We start from the raw sequence: 24,402 nt of genomic DNA, 5'->3' as shown, positions 1-24,402 counted from the left end.
TTGGTCACCTCCCTGACCAAGGCCCTTCTCCCCCGATTGCTCAGTTTGACCTGGCGGCCAGCTCTAGGAATAGTCTTGGTGGTTCCAAACTTCTTCCATTTAAGAATGATGGAGGCCACTGTGTTCTTGGTATCCTTCCCCAGATATGTGCCTCGACACATTCCTGTTTCGGAGCTCTACGGACAAGTCCTCCGACTTCATGTTTTGGTTCTTGCTATGACATGCACTGTCAACTGTGGGACCTTATATTGACAGGTGTGTACCTTTCCAAATCGAATTTACCACAAGTGGACTCCATTCAAGTTGTAGAAACATCTCAAGGATGATCAATGGAAACAGGATGCACCTGCGTTCAATTTTGAGTCTCATAGCAAAGGGTCTGAAAACTTATGTAAATAAGGTATTTCTAAAAACCTGCATTTGCTTTGTCGTTATAGGGTATTGTGTGTAGATTGAGAATTTGTTTAAATTTAAATCCATTTTAGAATAAAGCTGTAACAAAACAAAATGTGGAAAAAGTCAAAGGGTCTGAATATTTTGACATGTTTACTAAGCTTTTCTAAGGTTTGTATCATTCACAACTAAAGTTGCCAAATAAGTCTACATCTAGCCTGTAGTACCTGTTTCAAATGAATACTTTTACACTCGCTCTGTAATGGGAAAAATATCCTTTCTATTTTCTTCTTTTCTTCTTTCTATTCTTCTTACTGTAAAAAAATAAAAAAAATACTGACACAGGACTTATAAGCATATCTTGTCAGCTAATTGAACAAGCCAGATAACATGTATCTACAGTAGGCCAACTCAGTCTGTTCACCTGAAATACATTTTCTTCATATCATAATGTTTCTCTAGACCTGCCTAAAATAAATAATGGATTTATTGTGATGGTGTACATTAAATTTTGTTTTAAGACTTTTTAAAATGCAAACGATCCAAAGGTGCTCAACAGCGTTGTGTTGAGGCCAAGAGATGCTAAATGTGTTAATTAAAGGTATTTTGCATGACAATAACCAGCTGACAACATTTCATGACCGCCACAGTCCTATCTGTAGGCAAGTACCATGGTCTTGTAGTGGATGCAAGGTTTGACTGGAAGCCAGTGGAGTGTTCGGAGGAGCGGGGTGACTTGGGAGAGCTTGGGAAGGTTGAACACCTGGCGGACTTCAGCGTTCTGGATAAGTTGCAGGGGTTTGATGATAGAAGCGGGGAGCCCAGCCAACAGCGAATTGCAGGTATCCAGGCTGGAGTTGACAGTTCCTGGATTAGGACCTGCACCGCTTCTTCTGTGAGGTAGGGTCGTACCCTACGGATGTTGTAGAGCATGATCCTGCAGGAGCGAGTCACTTCTTTGATGTTTGCAGAGAACAACAAGGTGTTGCCCAGGGTCACGCCAAGGTTCTTTGCACTCTGGGAGGGACACCGTGGACTTGTCAACCGTGATGGAGAGGTCTTTGAGCGGGCAGGCCTTCCCTGGGTGTAAGAGCAGCTCACTCTTGAAGAGGTTGAGCTTGAGGTGGTGGGACGACATCCAAGCTGAGATATCTGCCAGGCGCACAGAGATGTTGCCGCCTGTGTGTCGGAAGGGGGAAGGAGAAAAGTAGTTGAATGTCATCCACATAGCAATGACAGGAGAGACCATGTGAGAATATGATGGAGCCAAGGGACTTGGTGTATAGAGGAAAGGGCCTAGAACCGAGCCCTGGGGGACACCAGTCGTGAGAGTACGTGGTACAGACACAAATCCTATCTCTGACACCTGGTAAGAGCAGCCTACCAGGTAGGGTGCAATCCAAGAGTGTGCGGAGCCTAATGCCCTGCCTGAGAGAGTGGAGAGGAGGATCTGATGGTTCACGGTGTCGAAAGCAGTGGATAGATAGATCTCGGAAGATGAGAACAGAGGAGAGAGAGTCAGCTATGGCAGAGTGGAGAGCAGAGCCTCCTTGACACAGAGAAGAGCGGCCTCGGTTGAGTGACCCAAGACTGCTCTAATAACCTTTTTCTCAGCATTAGCCTTTTATTTATGTGCTTTTTAAAACCAAAAGGAGACCTTTGTCAAAAGAATAGATGCGCAAGCATGAGGCAATCTGTTAGTTTGCCCTGTGCGGAAACAATATAATTTATTTGAACTCAAGATATGTGTTTTAGCATATTCTCTGAAGGACACTTATTTTCCCTTTCATTGCTTTCACTGTATGTTTTTCCTGAGGCACAGCACTCTGTCTAGGCTATTGCATCATGTATAAGTTATCCTATCCATTTTTGAACAACTATCAAACAATTGTCTCGATGATGTTCAGTTTGTGTGCCATTCAGTGGAAGGGTAAACCCATTTGTATCTTTTTGACATTCTCTCCTTATTGTTTTGCTATTACTGTACTCTATTTGGTTCCCTAATCCTACCATGGAGCTCCTACTCCTGCCCCCCTCTCTCTCTCCCAGCCTCCCCTGCTCTCTGCACAGCTGCAGAGTTGAGCTGGTCCTTGGAGGGGATGGTAGTAGAGAGATTGGCAGAGGCACAAACGCGTAGTGTTTTCACGATAACGCAGCGCTATCAGCACGCATGATCTGTGCTCTGCTCATAATGGGGCCTGAGCCAGTGAGAGACTAATGGAGCCGTTGTTGTTTCTTGTCACTGCGCTGCGCACCGCTACCCCTCGCCGTCCCTCACCCCTCTACCCTACCTCCCATACCTCTCTCTCCTTTTCACTCCTGACAAATCCTCCCCGGGGAACAGATTATGTTGCACACTCACGCATAAGATTGCAGAGAGAGAAGTGGGGTGGGGGGTAGTATAAAAAAATCCACAGATCTTGATGTGATTATGTAAGTGCCAAGCCTCTATGGAAATCAGAGTGTGTGTGTGTGTGTGTGTGTGTCAGGAAAGGGAGTAAGCAGGGGGAAGGGCTTTCACACACCATCTGGGTTTTCATATTCTTTTTTGCAACACTGTTTAAGAAATTATACACAGAAAAGTCCGTAATTTTGCAGTCCAGGCCACCCCATTACACCTTTCAGATTCAGCATTGCATAAGTAATAAATATGTCCTTGCTACATTCTTGCTGTCTAGTCATTGTGGATAATATAGCAGAATGGGTCTAAATGATTATAGTAGCACTGGTGTCCTGCAAGACAAACACTCTCTGCTCCCTGGCACTAAAATAAACCTCACAGTAGGCCTTTGTGGCTCTGTACTGGCAATTATGGTTGGTCCCCCCCCCCCCCTAAGAAGCCACTTCCATTTTGACATTAGCAGTCTTGTTACTGATGCTGTTTTCACATAGGATGTACGGTTTATATTTTTTCAGGCCAATGTTTAAATGACAACAAACAGGCCCATTTTTAACACATTCTTGTCTGCCTACGCCTTTTGTGTCTACCGTGCGCATGCCAGTGACTTGAGGTGTGCAGATGTGGGTGGGAATCTATTTTAACAGATCCATTGACTATACATAATCAAAAATAAATTCAACTTAATTATTTTAGGCAGGTCCTAAGATATATTATAAGACTAATAAAATGTATTTTCTAAATAATAGGATGGCATATTTTGAGTTTTATGTCCAAATGAATGAAATCTATAGTTAATTATTTGGTTCATTAAACGTGAGCCCACTCTTAAAAGTGAGCCCACTCCCTTGGCTGAGAAGCAACCCCACACATGAATGGTCTCAGCATGCTTTACTGTTGGCATGACACAGGACTGATGGTAGCGCTCACCTTGTCTTCTCTGGTCAAGCTTTTTTCCCGGATGCCCCAAACAATTGGAAAGGGGATTCATCAGAGAAAATGACTTTACCCCAGTCCTCAGCAGTCCAATCCCTGTACGTTTTGCAGAATATCAGTCTGTCCCTGTTGTTTTTCCTAAAGAGAAGTGGCTTCTTTGCTGCCCTTCTTGACACCAGGCCATCCTCCAAAAGTCTTCGCCTCACTGTGCGTGCAGATGCACTCACACCTGTCTGTGTTGCCATTCCTGAGCAAGCTCTGTACTGGTGGTGCCCTAATCCCGCAACTAAATCAACTTTAGGAGACGGTCCTGGCGCTTGCTGGACTTTCTTGGGTGCACTGAAGCCTTCTTCACAACAATTGAACCACTCTCCTTGAAGTTCTTGATGATCCGATAAATGGTTGATTTAGGCGCAATCTTACTATCAGCAATATCCTTGCTTGTGAAGCCCTTTTTGTGCAAAGCAATGATGACAGCACGTGTTTCCTTGCAGGTAACCGTGGTTGACAGAGGAAGAACAATGATTCCAAGCACCACCCTCCTTTTAGAAGCTTCCAGTCTGTTTTTCAAACTCAATCAGCATGACAGAGTGATCTCCAGCCTTGTCCTCGTCAACACTCACACCTGTGTTAATGAGAGAATCATTGACATGTCGTCAGCTGGTCCTTTTGTGGCAGGGCTGAAATGCAGTGGGAATGTTTTTGGGGGATTCAGTTAATTTGCATGGCAAAGAGGGACTTGGCAATTAATTGCAATTCATCTGATCACTCTTCATAACATTCTGGAGTATATGCAAATTAGAAAATTAATATTTGTGTCATTCTCAAAACTTTTGGCCACGACTGTATATTTGTGGGTATGAATATAACAGAATAAATTACAAATAAAATGTATCAACACTACGTTATCAAGTTATATTTTGAAACCGAGCCCAAGCCCATGCTTTTTTGATCCAAGTTTAATCTCTTTCCTACCCTTACTCCACTTTGTTAGGGAGCAGGTGTGGGGTCTGACATTGAGAGTATCTTCATCATGATACTGATCAAAAATAATAGCAATCCTATTTTCAAAATCATGTGAGTATCGTGTTCATATTCCACAACCTCCGCGTGCTTTTGGTACGCGATTGAGGCCTACCCTTGATTTGGGCGACATACTAAATGTTTATGATCAGATAGAAATGAGAAAACGAATAGATGAACCAAACCACCTCCACTTATTTGCCCAGCTACAAACCAATTAACCAAATAGCCTATACAGATTGAGATTCTGTGAAACAAAATCACATGGATTGAGACAAGTCAGTGAAGTCCCAGGCTTTTGGTCGGGAGTAGTCCTAGGCTACTAAGCAACTGTGAGTGAAGAGCAAAAATATAAAACTTGTTAAACTACATAACATGCTGGCTAACTGTTCTAATAAAGGAGACAACTAGACACTATGGTCATGAGCAGCGCTCTCCTCCATTTCTCCAGCCTAATTCTAGTCTAACCAATATCAAAACAGAGATTCATTGAAAACCAAAAATATTACTTTTTATTTTATTTAGCAAGACAGGTCCCCGCGCTTATCTCAAAGCGTCCCAATCAAAACTTTGCAGAAATTATCATCTAGTTGACCACATTGGGGTAAGCTATTGCTTAAAACGTATTACAATGATTAGATGATAATAGGGGAGTTTAAGTAAGAAACAATTTCATACATGCCTTCAGTTGCATTAGCCTACTTTATTCCAATATCTTTGTCATTCAATGATATTTATTCCCACGGTAATTATTTATGAATCCATTCAGGTGTGGTTAAGATAACAGTTCATGCTTGGTGGTGGACTATATGAAGGGATGGGAGAAGTGACATGCCTCGCAAAGTTTAGAACTGTCAGGAGGATGGTTAAATGGTGCTGCCTAGCATCCATCAAGAGTTTAAGAACATAGTGCGTGCCAATACTGCCTCGGCATTACAGCCGTGTTTCATACAAAGCCGTAGGCAGAAGTTTACAGAAATGATTGCTAGGTTGTTAGGTGGAAATAAAAGTTTCTGCTTTGATATCGGCAATACCTTTCAGATAAGGAAAAGGCTAAATAAAGTTGGTGGGAAAATGTGTTAGTATGAAAGCGATGACATTTCAGCATCTAGGCCAACCTAAAAATGCCTTGAAGGCAGGCATTTAGAAAGTCATGGCCTCATATGGAACAGAGCAACATTTACCAGTGATTAACATTTACTGATGTAAGTAGTTAACTGATTATTCAAAGCTTTTCATTTCACAAAACATTGACGCAAACAGACGTCTTTTACAGACCCTTGTTTATAAAGTTTATACTTATTGTTTGAATTCCCTGAGTTTGATGAATAGCATGTTTGAGTTTAAAACCACACATAAAGCAGACCATGACTTATCATATTACTGCCCAGCTCCCCCCTTCTTCCCCTCTACCCATGACTTTGGTCATGTAATTGTTAGCATTCCAGGCCACCCAGCTCTTTTCTGATTGTGTGGTACAGTACAGGGATGTTGCAGGGGAGGTCAGACTAGACGCCACACATGGTTTTGGGCATTTGTGTGTGGCCTAGTGAGTACTGACCACTTGACAATGCAAAGCTCAACAAATTGAAGAGCAACTAGACTTTATGCTTGGTTTTATTGTAGTGTATTTGTCTGAGTCTGAAGGTCTTTTACTGAACTATGTACCTTTACACTTTGGGGGTCTGTTTGATCTGCCTCAGTATTCCAGTCTACTGGAAAACTATGCTCCCTCTGAGTCATGGGCTTTGCTTAGACACGCCATTAGCTTATGTCAGACTGTACAGCAGACACAAGTAATATTTAAGGTCATTATGACTTTCAAGTTTTTAGCCAATCACCCATGGTTTGTGTGCAGACATGGAATGCATCAGGTAGGCTAGTATGCGAGGGCAGTATGCTGCTCTGAGTGAGTAAAATAATGAGTGGCCTAATTGTTCACGTGTAGTTTCCTCGTTTTTTAGACCACTCACCGTGTTGGCCTTACAAATGGATGAGCTAAACATTAGTCATGTTGTCAAATCCCACAGCTCCCCGAGGAACATTATCTGTTTTGAGTGTTTCATGAATCGCCACTTTTTCATGTAGCACAGTTGTGTTCCCAAGTGACGAAGCACTTCTACCACTGTACTGTGGGGGTGGAGGAGCTCTCAGGAATGGATATTGGCAACCACTCGAAGGAGAAATCTGTCATCCTCAAAGAAACGATTCAGCACAATGACGCAATATTACGCTGATACATCATATAGTCCTAATACACAATGGAACATTTTGTTAATAGAGGGCTTTTGTCTACCCACTAACATTGAACGTGATCTGTGTGATTTGATTTAACAAACTTAGAATTCTAAATAGTTTTAAAAATGTATTTATTACATTTTCATTTGCACAGAGCTGCCCTGGTGCCAGTTTGCCAATGTGTCCTCCTGCTAGTCTGCTAGAGGGCAATTCCACTGTAATGAAGTTGCGCTGAGACTCAGATTTGTCACTTAAAATGTACAGTGCCTTCCGAAAGTATTCACACTCCTTCACTTTTCCCACATTTTGTTGTGTTACAGCCTAAATAATAAATTGATTGAATTTAGATTTTTTTTGCCACTGGCCTACACGCTATTCCCCATAATGTCAAAATATAATTGTTTTACAAATTAATTAAAAATGAAAAAATGACTTGTCTTGTGTCAGTGGAGGCAGTGAGTTGCTGTGCAACAGCCTTTTCTAAAATTTTTGAGAGGAATGGAAGATTCGATATAGGCCGATTTTAGTTTTTTATATTTTCTGGGTCATGGTTTGGCTTTTTCAAGAGAGGCTTTATTACTACCACTTTTATTGAGTTTGGTACACATCCTGTGGATAGAGAGCTGTTTATTATGTTCAACATAGGAGGGCCAAGCACAGGAAGCAGCTCTTTCAGTAGTTTAGTTGGAATAGGGTCCAGTATGCAGCTTGAAGGTTTAGAGGCCATGATTATTTTCATCATTGTGTCCAGAGATATAGTACTAAAACATTTGAGTGTCTCTCTTGATCCTAGGTCCTGGCAGAGTTGTGCAGACTCAGGACAACTGAGCTTTGAAGGAATACGCAGATTTAAAGAGGAGTCCGTAATTTGCTTTCTAATAATCATGATCTTTTCCTCAAAGAAGTTCATGAATTTATTACTGCTGAAGTGAAAGCATCCTCTCTTTGGGAATGCTGCTTTTTAGTTATCTTTGCGACAGTATCAAAAAAGAATTTCGGATTGTTCTTATTTTCCTCAATTAAGTTGGAAAAATAGGATGATCGAGCAGCAGTAAGGGCTCTTCGATACTGCATGGTACTGTCTTTCCAAGCTAGTCGGAAGACTTCCAGTTTGGTGTGGCGCCATTTCCGTTCCAATTTTCTGGAAGCTTGCTTCAGAGCTTGGGTATTTTCTGTGTACCAGGGAGCTAGTTTCTTATGAGAAATGTTTTTAGTTTTTAGGGGTGCAACTGCATCTAGGGTATTGCGCAAGGTTAAATTGAGTTCCTCAGTTAGGTGGTTAACTGATTTTTGTCCTCTGGCGTCCTTGGGTAGACAGAGGAAGTCTGGAAGGACATCAAAGAATCTTTGTGTTGTCTGTGAATTTATAGCACGACTTTTGATGTTCCTTGGTTGGGGTCTGAGCAGATTATTTGCTGCAATTGCAATTGCAGCAAATAATAAAATGGTGGTCCGATAGTCCAGGATTATGAGGAAAAACATTAAGATCCACAACATTTATTCCATGGGACAAAACTAGGTCCAGAGTATGACTGTGACTGTGAGTAGGTCCAGAGACATGTTGGACAAAACCCACTGAGTCGATGATGGCTCTGAAAGCATTTTGGAGTGGGTCTGTGGACTTTTCCATGTGAATATTAAAGTTACCAAAGATTAGAATATTATCAACTATGACTACAAGGTACGATAGGAATTCAGGGAACTCAATGAGGAACGCTGTATATGGCCCAGGAGGCCTGTAAACAGTAGCTATAAAAAGTGATTGAGTAGGCTGCATAGATTTCATGACTAGAAGCTCAAAAGATGAAAACGTATGTTTTTTTTGTAAATTGAAATTTGCTATCGTAAATGTTAGCAACACCTCGGCCTTTGTGGGATGCACGGGGGATATGGTCACTAGTGTAGCCAGGAGGTGAGGCCTCATTTAACACAGTAAATTCATCAGGCTTAAGCCATGTTTCAGTCAGGCCAATCACATCAAGATTATGATCAGTGATTAGTTAATTCACTATAATTGCCTTTGAAGTAAGGGATCTAACATTAAGTAGCCCTATTTTGAGATGTGAGGTATCGTGATCTCTTTCAATAATGACAGGAATGGAGGAAGTCTCTATCCTAGTGAGATTGCTAAGGCGAACACCGCCATGTTTAGTTTTGCCCAACCTAGGTCGAGGCACAGACACGGTCTCACGGTCACCACCCCAACAGGTGTTACTGGGCAGCTTCAATGTGGTGCTCTTCTCACTTTGCTTGGTGAGGTAAATTGCTGCTATAACTTGATGACCCTTCACATATCTAACCATTTCCTTGGCTTGCTTGTAGAGTGTATCCATTTTTTTCAGTGTCATGATGCCCTTGAGAAACAGACTCAATGCATCAGCAGCACAGCCAATGGGTGTGATGTAACACTTTAGACCAAGCAGCCTTCATGTTCGCAGCATTGTCTGTCACCAGTGAAAATACATTCTGTGGTCCAAAGCCATTGATGACTGCCTTCAGCTCATCTGCAATGTAGAGACCGGTGTGTCTGTTGTCCCTTGTCTGCTCTTGTAGAATACTGGTTGAGGGGTGGAGATGATGTAGTTAATTTTTCCTTGCCCACAAACATTCGACCACCCATCAGAGATGATTGCAATACAGTCTGCTTTCTCTATGATTTGCTTGACCTTCACTTGAACTCTGTTAAAATCTGCATCCAGCAAATGAGTAGATAAAGCATGTTTGGGTGGAGGGGTGTATGCTGGGTGAAGAACATTCAGAAATCTCTTCCAATACACTGCCTGTGAGCATCAGAGGTGAACCAGTTGCATACACAGCTCAAGCAATACATTGATCAGCATTTCTATATGTTCCTCCATTGAGTAAAATAACTTCTGATTCCAGGAGGACCATGAGCTGTTGTCATCGATAAGGTGTCTGATTCATCATTTTCACCTCAAATAGAAGTAGAGACTTTTGTCAGAGGTTGCTTGTTGTGAGCACTGAGGGAACTTTATGCACTTGGCCAGGTGATACTGCATCTTTGTTGCATTCTTCACTTATGATTTGGCACAGTATTTGCAAATGTACACAGCTTTTCCTTCTACATTAGCTGCAGTGAAATGTCTCCACACATCAGATAGTGCCTGTGGCATGTTCCTCCGAAGATTAGGGAGAAAATGGCAAAAAAAAACACATACAATTCCATGTACAGATAAATAGTTAAACAGAATAAGTTAGAAATAGTTACATAGTTAAGCAGATCAGGTTAGATTAAAACAACTTCTTTGTAAGCTAAATGTTTTTAAATGAAACATGTATGGACACAGGTGAATTAACACTCTTCAGTTAGCAGGCTCAAGCAAGCTAAAACCCACATGGTAGCAAAAACTAACTAGCAGAAATTGTTAGAAATTATTTAAACACACTTTTCTGTAGGCTACTATTTACTAGTTAACAAAAAATCATGTATGTCATTAAATATATTCACCCCACCCAGTATTGTAATCAAAACTTACCAGAAAGCATTTAGTCCTTGACTCAGACAGTGTAGTAGTGTGGGCTCAATAGCATCTCATTAGTGTGCAAGATCTTGAGAATCAGCTGTACATGTGATGGAAGAATGCATTGTGTATGCAGAGGGTTGCCATTCCATTGAATTGGGGACAGTTTAACCAAAATATGTCACAAGAAAAGACCTAGAATTGCCTTGTGTGTATCCCACAAAAAAACGGTTGACTTGTCACGTTCTGACCTTAGTTCGTTTTTTTTAATCTTTTTTTTTTTAGTATGGTCAGGGCGTGAGTTGGGTGGGTTGTCTATGTTCCTTTTTCTATGTTTTGTGATTTCTGTGTTTGGCCTGGTATGGTTCTCAATCAGAGTCAGCTGTCAATCGTTGTCCCTGATTGAGAACCATACTTAGGTAGCCTGGTTTCACTTTTGAGTGTTGGGTGATTGTTTCCTGTTTCACTTTTGAGTGTTGGGTGATTGTTTCCTGTGTCTGTGTTTGTACCATACGGGACTGTTTCGATTTTCGTTTGTTCATTCACGTTGTTATTTTGTATTTTTGTAATGTTCAGTTTTATTATATTAAAATGGACACTTACCATGCTGCACATTGGTCCGACATCTCTTACTCCTCATCAGAAGAAGAGGACAATCGTTACATGACTGTTAAGCTAAATTTAAAAAAATGAATTTAACCAAACATCTCCCAATTCCCGGGCATAACTTCCCATGCAAAATTTCCAGAAAATTTCAAGAAATTTGCCAGAAGGTTTCCGACACTTTGCAACCCTAGTCCTTCCTAACTCAGTTACCATAGAGGAAGGAAACCACTCAGGGATTTCACCATGAGGCCAATGGTGACTTTAAAACAGTTGCATAGTTTAATGGTAGTGATGGGAAAGAACTGATGATGGATCAACATTGTCGTGACTCCACAATACTAACCTAAATGACAGAGTGAAAAGTAGGAAGCCTGTACAGAATAAAAAATATTCCAAAATATGCATCCTGTTTGCAATAAGGCACTAAAGTAATACTGCAAATAATGTGTCAAAGCAATTCACTCTGTCTTGAATACAAAGTGTTATATTTGGGGCAAATCCATTACATCATATTACTGAGTACCACTCTCCATATTTTCAAGCATAGTGGTGGCTGCATCATATTATGGGTTATCATTAAGGACTGGGGAGTTTTTCAGGATAAAAAAAAGAAACGGAATGGAGCTAAGCACAGACAAAGTCCTATAGGAAAACCTGGTTGTTTGCTTTCCACCAGACACTGGGAGATTCATTTACCTTTCAACTGGACAATAACCTAAAACATAAGGCTAACTCTACACTGGAGTACCAAGAAGACAGTGAATATTACTGAGTGGCCAAGTTATAGTTTTCACTTAAATCTGCTTGAAAACCAATGGCAATGCTCGAAAAGGGTTGTCTAGCGAATAGCCTTGGGCGGGATAACGTATACCGGGGTATTTGGAAAAAGCCACGGCATGGTCAATACTGTCAACTATTTATTTGAAGTTTTTCAACCCCCCCAAATATCTGTAGTCGCCTTGTGCAATACGTTAGGTCATAAAGCAGATTGCATTCTTAATTTCACCTGTCAGATTATTTTACATTATGTTTACCGTAATTCCCCAGAACATTTGAGCCAGTCACGTGTTTTTGTAAATAGCACAAGGGGAGAAAGTGGTTCTATATAAATATCTTAATGGCTTTCTGCAAGAAGTCAGAGCTCTGGATGAGTTATCGCTTCAGCTGCAATTTCTTCCCCCTGTGCTTCCTACTAGCATTTTTTTCCTCCTCCGCTCTTCTCTGAGCTTCCTTCAGAAAAGCATGCATCACAACATTGTTCATTTGCACAGTTTCTCTCATTCACTTTCCCTTGTAAATGTCCACAGTCACTGAAAATGACATTTGGTAGCTACTAGCTATGCTTTATTACCCGGATTTTCCTGATTTTTAGAAACCATATGACTCTATATACAAGGACTCGTCTTGGGCAGTATCCAGATTGTCATGCCTTCATACCGACCGTGTGCCATACCAGGATGTTCGGTAATACCGTTACTAAGCACAAAGGGCAATGTTTTTAAACCCCACTCATACTCTGTAATCCGAAGGTTAGCATTGCTAACAAGTACATGTAAAATCCCATAGAGAATGCTAACTAAATGCTAACAATCACATTGTGAACATTTTGTACTGTTTTTGACCTAAACTATACAAGTAATGCTACACAGTTTGCTGTATGCACAAAACAAATATTAGCCAGCAAGGCTCTTGATCCAGGAGGGGATTCTCTGTTGTTACCAAGCGAATGCTTGATTTTGGAAGAAGCTAATCACTTAGCTAGATAGCTAACTAGTACATGTAAAATCCCATAGAGAATGCAAACTAAATGCTAAGACCGGTTACTGTGAAATGCTTACTTACAAGCCCTTAACCAGCAATGCATTTTTAAGAAAAATAAGAGTTTAAAAAAAATAAGAGTTTACTAAATAAACTAAAGTAAAAAAAAATAAAAATTTACACTTTAAAATAACAATAACGAGGCAGTATATAGGGGGTACCGGTACTGAGTCAATGTGCAGTGGTACAAGTTAGTCGAGGTAATTGAGGTAATATGTATGTAGGGGTAAAGTGACTTTGATTAACTGTTCAGCAATCTTATGGATTGGGGGTTGAAGCTGTTAAAGAGCCTTTTGGACCAATACTTGGCACTCCGGTACTGCTTACCTGCGGTCGTAGAGAGAACAGTCTGACTAGGGTGGTTGGAGTCTTTTTGACAATTTTTAGGGCCTTCCTCTGAAAGAGGAACAGTGCAGATGTGAAGTTTGGTAACAGAATTTTGGTAAAATATCCCTCAGTGTTTTTGTGACCACATTTTCCTTAAACTCTGTTACATATCTGCTCCGAATTAAGATTTGAAGATGTGTGCAAAAATAATGGTGTGTCAGCTATGACATGACACCTTGAGTTTGAAAAAATCTATTTTGGTTATTAAAGTGGATTTACAGTCATTAACACAATTGTGAAATGCATAACAATGGATATGAATGTCATAATGTTCATGGCGATGTTTCCTAAATATGTACACATAGGTAGAAATGCAATATCCTCCTTTACATATTTGGGTATTATTCTACACGCTGGCTATTATTTTAATGAGCTCTGCCATTACCAGATCTGAACAAATCATAGACGTCTATGTTTCACAAGTTTGGAAATCAAAGTATAACTCAGTAGAGTACAGCACAGGACAGTAGAGTCGAGTTCAGTACAGTACATTAGTGTACTCAACTCTAGTGTGCTCTACTGTGTACGGCAATGAACACTACTACACTCTATTTTACTCTACTGTACAGGACTGTACTGAACTATACTCTACTTTTCTTTACTATACTGTAATGTACTGAACTATACTCTACTTTTCTGTGGTCTACTGTGCTCTAATGTACTGTCCAAACTTGTGAAACATAGATATCTATGATTGGTACAGATTTGATCCGGACCAGACAAGATCTGAACCAATCATGGACCTCTGTTTGGGCTAAATGATGGCCGCTCCAGATGTCTGTGGATGCTGAAATCAAGGCTGGTCCGGACCAAAAAACGATGTCTGTGGATGTTGAAATCAAGGCCAGGGCAGATTGATGAAATGTAAACTACTTTTCAACGTCCAGTGTTAGTCGGTGCTCAGTGGTTGAGGATGCTGGTTACAGTAAATGGAAAGGGAGGGTGTGAGTAAGAGCCAGAAGAGGTGACATTAATTGGAGAGAAGAGAGAGAGGGAGGGGGTTGTCCATACTTTTCACACTCTGCTTTGACCACCAGAAGACAGAAAGAGAACTGAGAACTTATCAGCTGAAAATAACAGTATGCCAGTGGAAGGGAGGACAGTAGCATGTGGCCCAACTGTGGTTGATGACTAATACGATTTCCCATTGTAGCCAATTCAATTACCGATTTGGTAACATCATTTTGAGTTTTAATCACTTAATTATTCATATCAGAATTGATATCAGTAAAAACTCTAACTAATGGATAGGTCTACCTGTGAACTTTCATTATCCTCCCTCATGAGGGAGTGAAATTAGAAAGTATCTTAAAGGAATGTTGGTTTTTGTTAATGGAATTTCCAGGTTCAAGGCAATGTTTCTTAAACGTACAGAAGGCAGAACAAATAATCCATCAAAACTATGAAATAACACATGGAATCATGTAGTAACCAAAAAAGTGTTTAACAAATCAAAATATATTTCATATTCTTCAAAGTAGCAACCCTTTGCCTTGATGATATTTATATTAGAATATTTTTTTATTTAAACTTTATTTAACTAGGCAAGTCAGTTAAGAACAAAATCTTATTTACAATGACGGCCTACCAAAAGGCCTCCTGCAGGAGTGGGGTCTGGATAAAAAATACAAAAAATAAAATATATAAGACAAGAGACATATTACGACAAGAGAGACACTACAACACTACGTAAAGAGAGACCTAAGACAACACCACAACATGGCAGCAACAACATTGTAGCAACACAACATGGTAGCAGCACAAAACATGGTACAAACATTATTGTGCACAGAAACCGCACAAAGGGCAAGAAGGTAGAGACAACAATACATCACGTGAAGCTGCCATAACTGTCACTAAGCGTGTCCATGATTGAGTCTTTGAATGAAGTGTTGGAGATAAAATGGTCCAGTTTTAAGACTTTTCTGCTAGACTCATTTTCAATCTATTTGACAAGAAATCAAAGCCTTTGTCTATTCCTAATGTTTAGAATGGAAAATAATTGAATAATGTATTAATGCCTTAATTTCTCCAAAATATAGAATCTTAGCTTTCATTTGACACCCAATTTGACATGCTATTATGAACTTCACATGTTGGTGCTCATAGGTCATTTTACATGGAAATGACCTACACCATCAGTTAATTAATATAGATGTTAACCTGTCTTCTCTCCCTGTGCTTTCTCCTGACAGAGGTCAGGAGCAACACATCCGCTATGAGCACATCTACTTACCTGAGCCCAACAACCAATCAGAGGTGGAGTATGTTGAGATAAAGCGTCCCCGCCTGGACCTTGGGGCGGAGTCTCTCATGAGGCACTCATCCCACCGCCCACAACTTCCTCTGGGAGGGGCTGAGGACATGTCAAAGGTCAGTATTGATTACTTGACAGAAGGATCTCAAAGTCGATTAAATCTCTTGAGGGACTTTCATTTTGAATTTTTTGTTTGAGTTCTGAAAGCTGGGTGATGCTGGCATGTCAAAGGTCACTGTTGGATTATGGACTAAAATGACTCCTGCTTTGATGTGTGTTTGGTTCAAAGTAGGGCTGACCCCAATTAGTTGACTGGTCAAGTGTTTGGTTGTTAGGTGGTTGATCAAACAAGATTGTTTTAGTCGAGCAGTAACAAATATATATACAGTACCAGTCAAAGGTTTGGACACACCTACTCATTCAAGGGTTTTTCTTTATTTTTTATATTTTCTACATTGTAGAATAATAGTGAAGACATCAAAACGATGAAATAAAACAAATGGAATAATGTAGTAAACAAAAAATTGCTAAAACAATCAAAATATATTTTATATTTGAGATCCTTCAAAGTAGCCACCCTTTGCCTTAATGACAGCTTTGCACACTCTTGGCATTCTCTCAACCAGCTTCACCTGGAATGCTTTTCCAACAGTCTTGAAGAAGTTCCCACATATGCTGCGTACTTGTTGGCTGCTTTTCCTTCACTCTGCTGTCCATCTCATTCCAAACCATCTCATTTGGGTTGAGGTCAGGTGTTTGTGGAGGCCAGGTCATCTGATGTAGCGCTCCATCACTCACCTTGGCCAAATAGCCCGTACACAGCCTGGAGGTGTGTTGGGTCATTGCCCTGTTGAAAAACAAATGATAGTCCCACTAAGCGCAAACCAGATGGGATGGCATATTGCTGCGGAATGTTGTGGTAGCCATGCTGGTTCAGTGTGCCTTGAATTCTAAATAAATCACCAACATTGTCACCAGCAAAGCACAATCACACCACCTCCATGCTTCATGGTAGGAACCACACACGCGGAGATCATCCGTTCACCTGCTCTGCGTCTCACAAAGACACGGCAGTTGGAACCAAAATCTCAAATTTGGATTTATCAGACCAATGGACAGATTTCCACCGTTCTAATTTCCTTTGCTTGTGTTTCTTGGATCAAGCAAGTCTCTTCTTATTGCTGTCCTTTAGTAGTGCTTTTTTCCAGCAATTCGACCATGAAGGCCTGATACACGCAGCCTCTTCTGAACAGTTGATGTGTCTGTTATTTGAACTCTAAAGCATTTATTTGGACTGCTATTTCTGAAGCATAATATGGACTTGGTCTTTTACCAAGAGGCATGCCCCCTGCATGCCTCTGGATACATTTTTTAAAAGCCGCGTTTGACACGATTCCCTAGACATACTGACCAGCTCCAATAGACAGATGCGTGCTATATGGTAGACCAATCCAAACTCATCTCTCGGCTTGTCCAGTCCACTTATTATCTCAGCCAATCATGGCTAGTGGGAAGGTTGCTCACGTTTATTTGTGGCTAAAACAACTGGACTTGTAATTTACCAATTTTATTTGTATTTACAGATGGCATACAAGTTTGATATTAAGGCACATACTATTTCACATGCTCGAGAATGCATTTCTCCCAAAAAGACGCAATTTGATTAAAAAAAAATTTTTTTTACGTTAAAAAATCACTCCTGTGAAGTCGTGACTTGCGACATATGCCTAGTTTCCTGAATCGGATCACAATTGCTTGACGAGCTCTGCACTGCAAGAAGTATGAATGCCCTGACTTCTGCCGAGGCCATATCACCGTAAATGCTGCATGACCAATGCAGACATCGGATTGACCATGCGCCCAGATGCATAATAACCTTCCCTGGCCAGAGTGCGCTCTCTCCCGCAAATTTGTGCACATTCATTGTTTCATAACTTCATTGTGTATATTGTTTGCGTTTGATTGTATGTCAATTCTCCATTACATTTATCATCAGTAGTACATTTACTGTTAATTCCTATAGTTTATAATATACAATGTTTGTTACTTTGTTTACGGTCATTTATTTTAATGCATTCAATATTATTGTTCTAGTCTTCCCGTTCTCATTGTCCGAGTGGACACGTTGTTTGCAGAGTGCACAACTTATGCTACACTTGTGAGAAACAGGTTTTTGTTTATTTCATTCCATTTACGAGTTTTGTCAATTTAGTAATTTTTTTTTTGGAGTGCTCCGCTCCTATCAATGTTGAGTAAGGACACGCACACATAGATGTAGGCCTATATGCTACCTCGCCTGCACGCAGAGGTAGGCATATAAATGTGCCCATTTTGGGATCTGTGAGTATTTCTGATTGGCTTAATGCTCCACCACTAATGACCGTGGAGCTTCTCAAAGTAATGTTTTCTTCACCTCAAACAGCAAGCAGACAAAATCTGTTTTCACATTCATTGAGAATTACAATGGTTCTTTTGTGTATTTGAAAAATCTTTCCAGCTGTCTCCCTTTCGATAACCACTCAGCATAAAAGGGAAAAATGTCATGCTCTGATCCAATGCCAATGTCTTAAAATAGAATACAATAATAAATAAATAAATAAAATAAAACCTGATTACTTCATATTAGTGTTTGACTTTGACTGAAATAGGTTCCGGACCTCATTTTGGGTGCTGGTACTGTTTATATTTAGGTACAGGAGCTCCACAATACTTTTGATCTTATATTCTATATGAGGAACAGGAGCTCAAGTAGTAGAACATTTGAGCTGCCGGTACTCAAGTTAATAGTTGATATAATGTTTCAAGTTCGTTGTAGACAGGCCATGTGTAGCCAATGTGATTTATAGGATATTTATTTTTATCAGGATATTTTCTACCTGTAGGCTGCAGTGTTTTTAATTGTTGGCTTTATGTAAGCTATTTTTACATAGTTGCCAATATACAGTGGCAAGAAAAAGTATGTGAACCCTTTGGAAATACCTGGATTTCTCCATGAATTGGTCATAACATTTGATCTGATCTTCATCTACGTCACAACAATAGACAAACACAGTCTGCCTAAACTAATAGCACATCAACAATTATAGAGTTGAAGTAATAAGAAAATGTTCAATAAAGACATGAAAATATACAGTTGAAGTCGGACGTTTACATACACCTTAGCCAAGTACATTTAAACTCAGTTTTTCACAATTCCTGACATTTAATCATTTTAAAAGTTCCCTGTCTTTGGTCAGTTAGGATCACCACTTTATTTTAAGAATGTGAAATGTCATTGATTTATTTCAGCTTTCATTTCTTTCATCGCATTCCCAGTGGGTCAGAAGTTTACATACACCCAATTAGTATTTGGTAGCATTGCATTTAAATTGTTTAACTTGTGTCAAATGTTTCGGGTAGCCTTCCACAAGCTTCCCACAAAATGTTGGGTGAATTTTGGCCCATTCCTCCTGACAGAGCTGATGTAACTGAGTCAGGTTTGTAGGCCTCCTTGCTTGCACACACTTTTTCAGTTCTGCCCACAAAGTCTTCAGCTTGCAAGCCTCCCCCTTTTCCCTCCAAACATAACAATGGTCAATGTGGCCAAACAGTTATATTTTTGTTTCATCGGACCAGAGGACATTTCTCCAAAAAGTACGATCTTTGTCCGCATGTACAGTTGCAAACCATAGTCTGGCTTTTTTATGGCGGTTTTGGAACAGTGGATTCTTCCTTGCTGAGGGGCCTTTCAGGTTATGTCGAAATAGGGCTCGTTTTACTGTGGATATAGATACATTTGTACGTATTTCCTCCAGCATCTTCAAAATATCCTTTGCTGTTGTTCTGGGATTGATTTGCACTTTTCGCACCAGAGTACGTTCATCTCTAGGAGACAGAACATGTGTCCTTCTTGAGCGGTATGACGGCTGCGTGGTCCCATGGTGTTTATACTTGCGTACTATTGTTTGTACAGATGAACGTGGTACCTTCATGCATTTGGAAATTGCTCCCAAGGATGAACCATACTTGTGGCGGTCTACAATTATTTTTCTGAGGTCTTGGCTGATTTCTTTTGATTTTCCCATGATGTGAAGCAAAAAATGTAAGATCAAAAACCAAGCCATGAGGTCGAATTGTCCGTAGAGCTCCGAGACCGGATTGTGTCGAGGCACAGATCTGGGGAAGAGTACCAACACATTTCTGCATTATTGAAGGTCCCAAGACAGTGGCCTCCATCATTCTTAAATGGAAGAAGTTTGGAACCACCAAGACTCTTCCTAGAGCTGGCTGCCCGGCCAAACTGAGCAATCGGGAGAGAAGGGCCGTGGCAGGAGATGACCAAGAACTTGATGGTCACTCTGACATAGCTCAAGAGTTCCTCTGTGGCGATGGGAGAACCTTCCAGAAGGACAACCATCTCTTCAGCACTCCACCAATCCGGCCTTTATGGTCGAGTGGCCAGACGGAAGACACTCCTCTTGGAGGTTTGCCAAAAGGCACCTAAAGGACACTCAGACCATGAGGAACAAGATTATCTGGTCTAATGAAACCAAGATTGAACTCTTTGGCCTGAATGCCAAGCACCACGCCTGGATGAAATCTGGCACCATTCCTACGTTGAAGCAGGGTGGTGGCAGCATCATATTGTGGGGATGTTTTTCAGTGGCAGGGACTGGGAGACTAGTCAGGATCGAGGGAAAGATGAACAGAGCAAAGTACAGAGATCCTTAATGAAAACTTGCTACAGAGTGTTCAGGACCTCAGACTGGGGCGATGGTTCACCTTCCAACTTGACAACGACCCTAAGCACACAGCCAAGACAAGGCAGGAGTTTTTTCAGTAAAAGTCTCAATGTCCTTGAGAGCCCAGCCAGAGCCCGGATATGACTTGAAAATAGCTGTGCAGCGACACTCACCATCCAACCAGACAGAACTTGAGAGGATCTGCAAAGAAGAATGGGAGAAACTCCCCAAATACAGCTGTGCCAACCTTGTGGCATCATACCCCAAAAGACTTGAGGATGTAATCGCTGCCAAAGGTGCTTCAACAACGTACTGAGTGACGGGTCTGAATATTTATGTAAATGTCATATTTCTGTTTGAAAATGTTCATAAATTAGCAAAAAAATCTAAAAACCTGTTTTTGCTTTGTCATTTTTTGTCATGGTGTGTATATATTGATGGGGGTGGGTCAATTTAATTTATTTTTGAATAAGGCTGTACTGTAACAGAATGTGGAAAAGGTCAAAGGGTCTGAATACTTTCCGAATGCAGTATATGTCATTTAGCAGACACTTTCATCCAATGCGACTTAGTCAGGCGTGCATACATTTTATGTATGAGTAGTCCCGGGAATCAAATCCACTACCCAGGTGTTATGAGCACCATGCTCTACCAACTAAGCTACAAAGGACCACTGGTGGTGGTATACACAACAGCTCGTCATAGTGAATATGTCCTCTTCATCAAGGGATGAGTTCCTACCCTACCCATCAACTGTGCTCTGCTTTTACTGCACTGGTGCTGTGGCGTGTAAAGTGGCAATCGCAGATGTGTGGAATGTTAGCTAGCTCTGAGAATGTGTCCCATGATCGGGGCTGGTGCAGTCAGTATGTGTTACTTTCTACAGGGTCTTTTTCTAGGTCAGAGCCTCAGGGGGAAGGTTGTTCTGCTCACTTCTCCGTTCTCCTCTCACCCCTCATCAACACAGACGATGACACACTACCAGTACCGTTTCCTTGCTCATCAGCAAGTTCTGGCACCTGGAAGGAATGATTGTTCCCACTCATACTCTACCATCTGGTGTCAGTGGAAGTTGTTCGTCATTTACATAGTGTTCAGGGAACAAGGTTGCTACACCCACACGTGCTGTCTCTGTTTAGCTAGCTACGTCCTGTTTATCTTCTACAGGTCAAATGTTAGCAGAAGTATTTTTGCCCATTTTCTTAATATTTTCCGGATGATTCATAATTTAGTCCATTTTTTCATAAGGGGCAAAAGAGCGTGGCTGTCCCTCAGTGGTGAAAATCGCCTTTCTCTGCTGTGGCCTGCTTGTGGGGACAGCAGTGTGTTTCTTTTGCTTGAGATCCTGCTGAGTGGCAGCATCTTCCTCCAGGGCAGCCAGGGTATTATTAGACACCGCCATCACAATGTGATCCTTGGACTGGGAGAGGGATGAGGAGGGGGATTGACCTGAATGCTATTGTCCTCAACAAGAGCCCCAGGACCAGTGGAAGCAAAACAGCCACATGACATCAGAGATCCACCACTGTATTTTTTGTGGTTCTTTTCTGCTTATGTATCCTTAATTCGACGCCATATATACTTTTCCCAGGCTGAAATAGAGGTGCTATTGTCAGATTGAATACAACCAGAAGGTTTTATTAGGTTCACTCAGTTGTGCTTTGACCAGTAAAAATAAAAACACAGCTACAAAGAAAAGACTATTAGGACAATTGATGTTGCTTTAGCAATGCAAATGTACTTCAAATGAGTAAACAACATTCACTAGTAAGCCATCCGTCCTCAACAGCTCCCTCCTGTAGGCATGTAGGTCAACATTGCTTTTCTGCAGAATGAACGTGTTGTGCGTTCCACCTGGCCACTCTGCCACCACATTCAACAGCGTCTTTTGGGCATCACATAAACTGTCACATTCAGAGTGGAATCCTTTTTTGTTCACATAGTTGAACTCGTTTTGGGATGGGGCTTTGTGGGTGCCGTTTATTGCTCCGTTCGTATTTGGGAATCCATTGATGGCAAAGAATCCCCTCTTGACTTAAACATGTTGTGCGATGGTGTATGGAAATGGTACAGTGCCTTGCGAAAGTATTCGGCCCCCTTGATCTTTGCGACCTTTTGCCACATTTCAGGCTTCAAACATAAAGATATAAAACTGTATTTTTTTTTGGTGAAGAATCAACAACAAGTGGGACACTATCATGAAGTGGAACGACATTTATTGGATATTTCAAACCTTTTCAACAAATCAAAAACTGAAAAATTGGGCGTGCAAAATTATTCAGCCCCCTTAAGTTAATACTTTGTAGCGCCACCTTTTTCTGCGATTACAGCTGTAAGTCGCTTGGGGTATGTCTCTATCAGTTTTGCACATCGAGAGACTGACATTTTCCCATTCCTTCTTGCAAAACAGCTCGAGCTCAGTGAGGTTGGATGGAGAGCATTTGTGAACAGCAGTTTTCAGTTCTTTCCACAGATTCTCGATTGGATTCAGGTCTGGACTTTGACTTGGCCATTCTAACACCTGGATATGTTTATTTTTGAACCATTCCATTGTAGATTTTGCTTTATGTTTTGGATCATTGTCTTGTTGGAAGACAAATCTCCGTCCCAGTCTCAGGTCTTTTGCAGACTCCATCAGGTTTTCTTCCAGAATGGTCCTGTATTTGGCTCCATCCATCTTCCCATCAATTTTAACCATCTTCCCTGTCCCTGCTGAAGAAAAGCAGGCCCAAACCATGATGCTGCCACCACCATGTTTGACAGTGGGGATGGTGTGTTCAGCTGTGTTGCTTTTACGCCAAACATAACGTTTTGCATTGTTGCCAAAAAGTTCAATTTTGGTTTCATCTGACCAGAGCACCTTCTTCCACATGTTTGGTGTGTCTCCCAGGTGGCTTGTGGCAAACTTTAAACAACACTTTTTATGGATATCTTTAAGAAATGGCTTTCTTCTTGCCACTCTTCCATAAAGGCCAGATTTGTGCAATATACGACTGATTGTTGTCCTATGGACAGAGTCTCCCACCTCAGCTGTAGATCTCTGCAGTTCATCCAGAGTGATCATGGGCCTCTTGGCTGCATCTCTGATCAGTCTTCTCCTTGTATGAGCTGAAAGTTTAGAGGGACGGCCAGGTCTTGGTAGATTTGCAGTGGTCTGATACTCCTTCCATTTCAATATTATCGCTTGCACAGTGCTCCTTGGGATGTTTAAAGCTTGGGAAATATTTTTGTATCCAAATCCGGCTTTAAACTTATTCACAACAGTATCTCGGACCTGCCTGGTGTGTTCCTTGTTCTTCATGATGCTCTCTGCGCTTTTAACGGACCTCTGAGACTATCACAGTGCAGGTGCATTTATACAGAGACTTGATTACACACAGGTGGATTGTATTTATCATCATTAGTCATTTAGGTCAACATTGGATCATTCAGAGATCCTCACTGAACTTCTGGAGAGAGTTTGCTGCACTGAGAGTAAAGGGGCTGAATAATTTTGCATGCCCAATTTTTCAGTTTTTGATTTGTTAAAAAAGTTTGAAATATCCAATAAATGTCGTTCCACTTCATGATTGTGTCCCACTTGTTGTTGATTCTTCACAAAAAAATACAGTTTTATATCTTTATGTTTGAAGCCTGAAATGTGGCAAAAGGTCGCAAAGTTCAAAGGGGCTGAATACTTTCGCAAGGCACTGTATGTTACAGTTCGTTTGGCTGATGATTGCCTCCAAAACACTGTCTCATCGAGGGCTGTGAGATGCTGATTGACAAGCTCCTGCTGAAATGTGCTTGTTGCCAAACCTGAGGGATTATAGCACTTGGATTTATTGTAGCTGGGGATTTTAACAACGCAAATTTGAGGAAAACACTACCCAAAGTTCTATCAACACATTGACTGTAGTACTCACGCTACTAAAACACTTGATCACTGCTACTCTCCTTTCTGAAATGCCTGCAAGGTCCTCCCCTGTCCTCCCTTCGGCAAATCAGATCACGTCTCGATTTTGCTCCTCCGTTCCTATAGGCAGAAACTCAAACAGGAAGCACCTGTGCTAATGTCTATTCCAAGCTGGTCTGACCAGTCGGAATCCATTCTTCAAGATTTTTTTTGATCACGCGGACTGGGATATGTTCCGGTTAGCCTCT

General features: G+C 41.0%; 1 protein-coding gene across 50 annotated transcripts in view; it reads left to right on the top strand.

The window, feature by feature from the left end:
* Window positions 1–24,402, top strand: part of ncor2 (nuclear receptor corepressor 2) — a 180,850-nt gene that overhangs the window by 56,708 nt on the left and 99,740 nt on the right. For all 50 annotated transcript variants that reach the window (XM_090237380.1, XM_090237370.1, XM_090237371.1 and 47 more), the window contains exon 4: window positions 15,477–15,654. In XM_090237380.1, coding sequence (XP_090093506.1) covers window positions 15,477–15,654 — 178 coding nt within the window. The remainder of the gene's footprint in view (window positions 1–15,476; window positions 15,655–24,402) is intronic.

This window comes from Oncorhynchus mykiss, chromosome 6, assembly GCF_057628025.1.
Source record: "Oncorhynchus mykiss isolate SJ-2025 chromosome 6, ASM5762802v1, whole genome shotgun sequence".
Classification (NCBI taxonomy): Eukaryota; Metazoa; Chordata; class Actinopteri; order Salmoniformes; family Salmonidae; genus Oncorhynchus; species Oncorhynchus mykiss.
The sequence above is the reverse complement of the archived record's forward strand: the minus strand, read 5'-3'. Positions and strand labels throughout refer to the sequence as shown.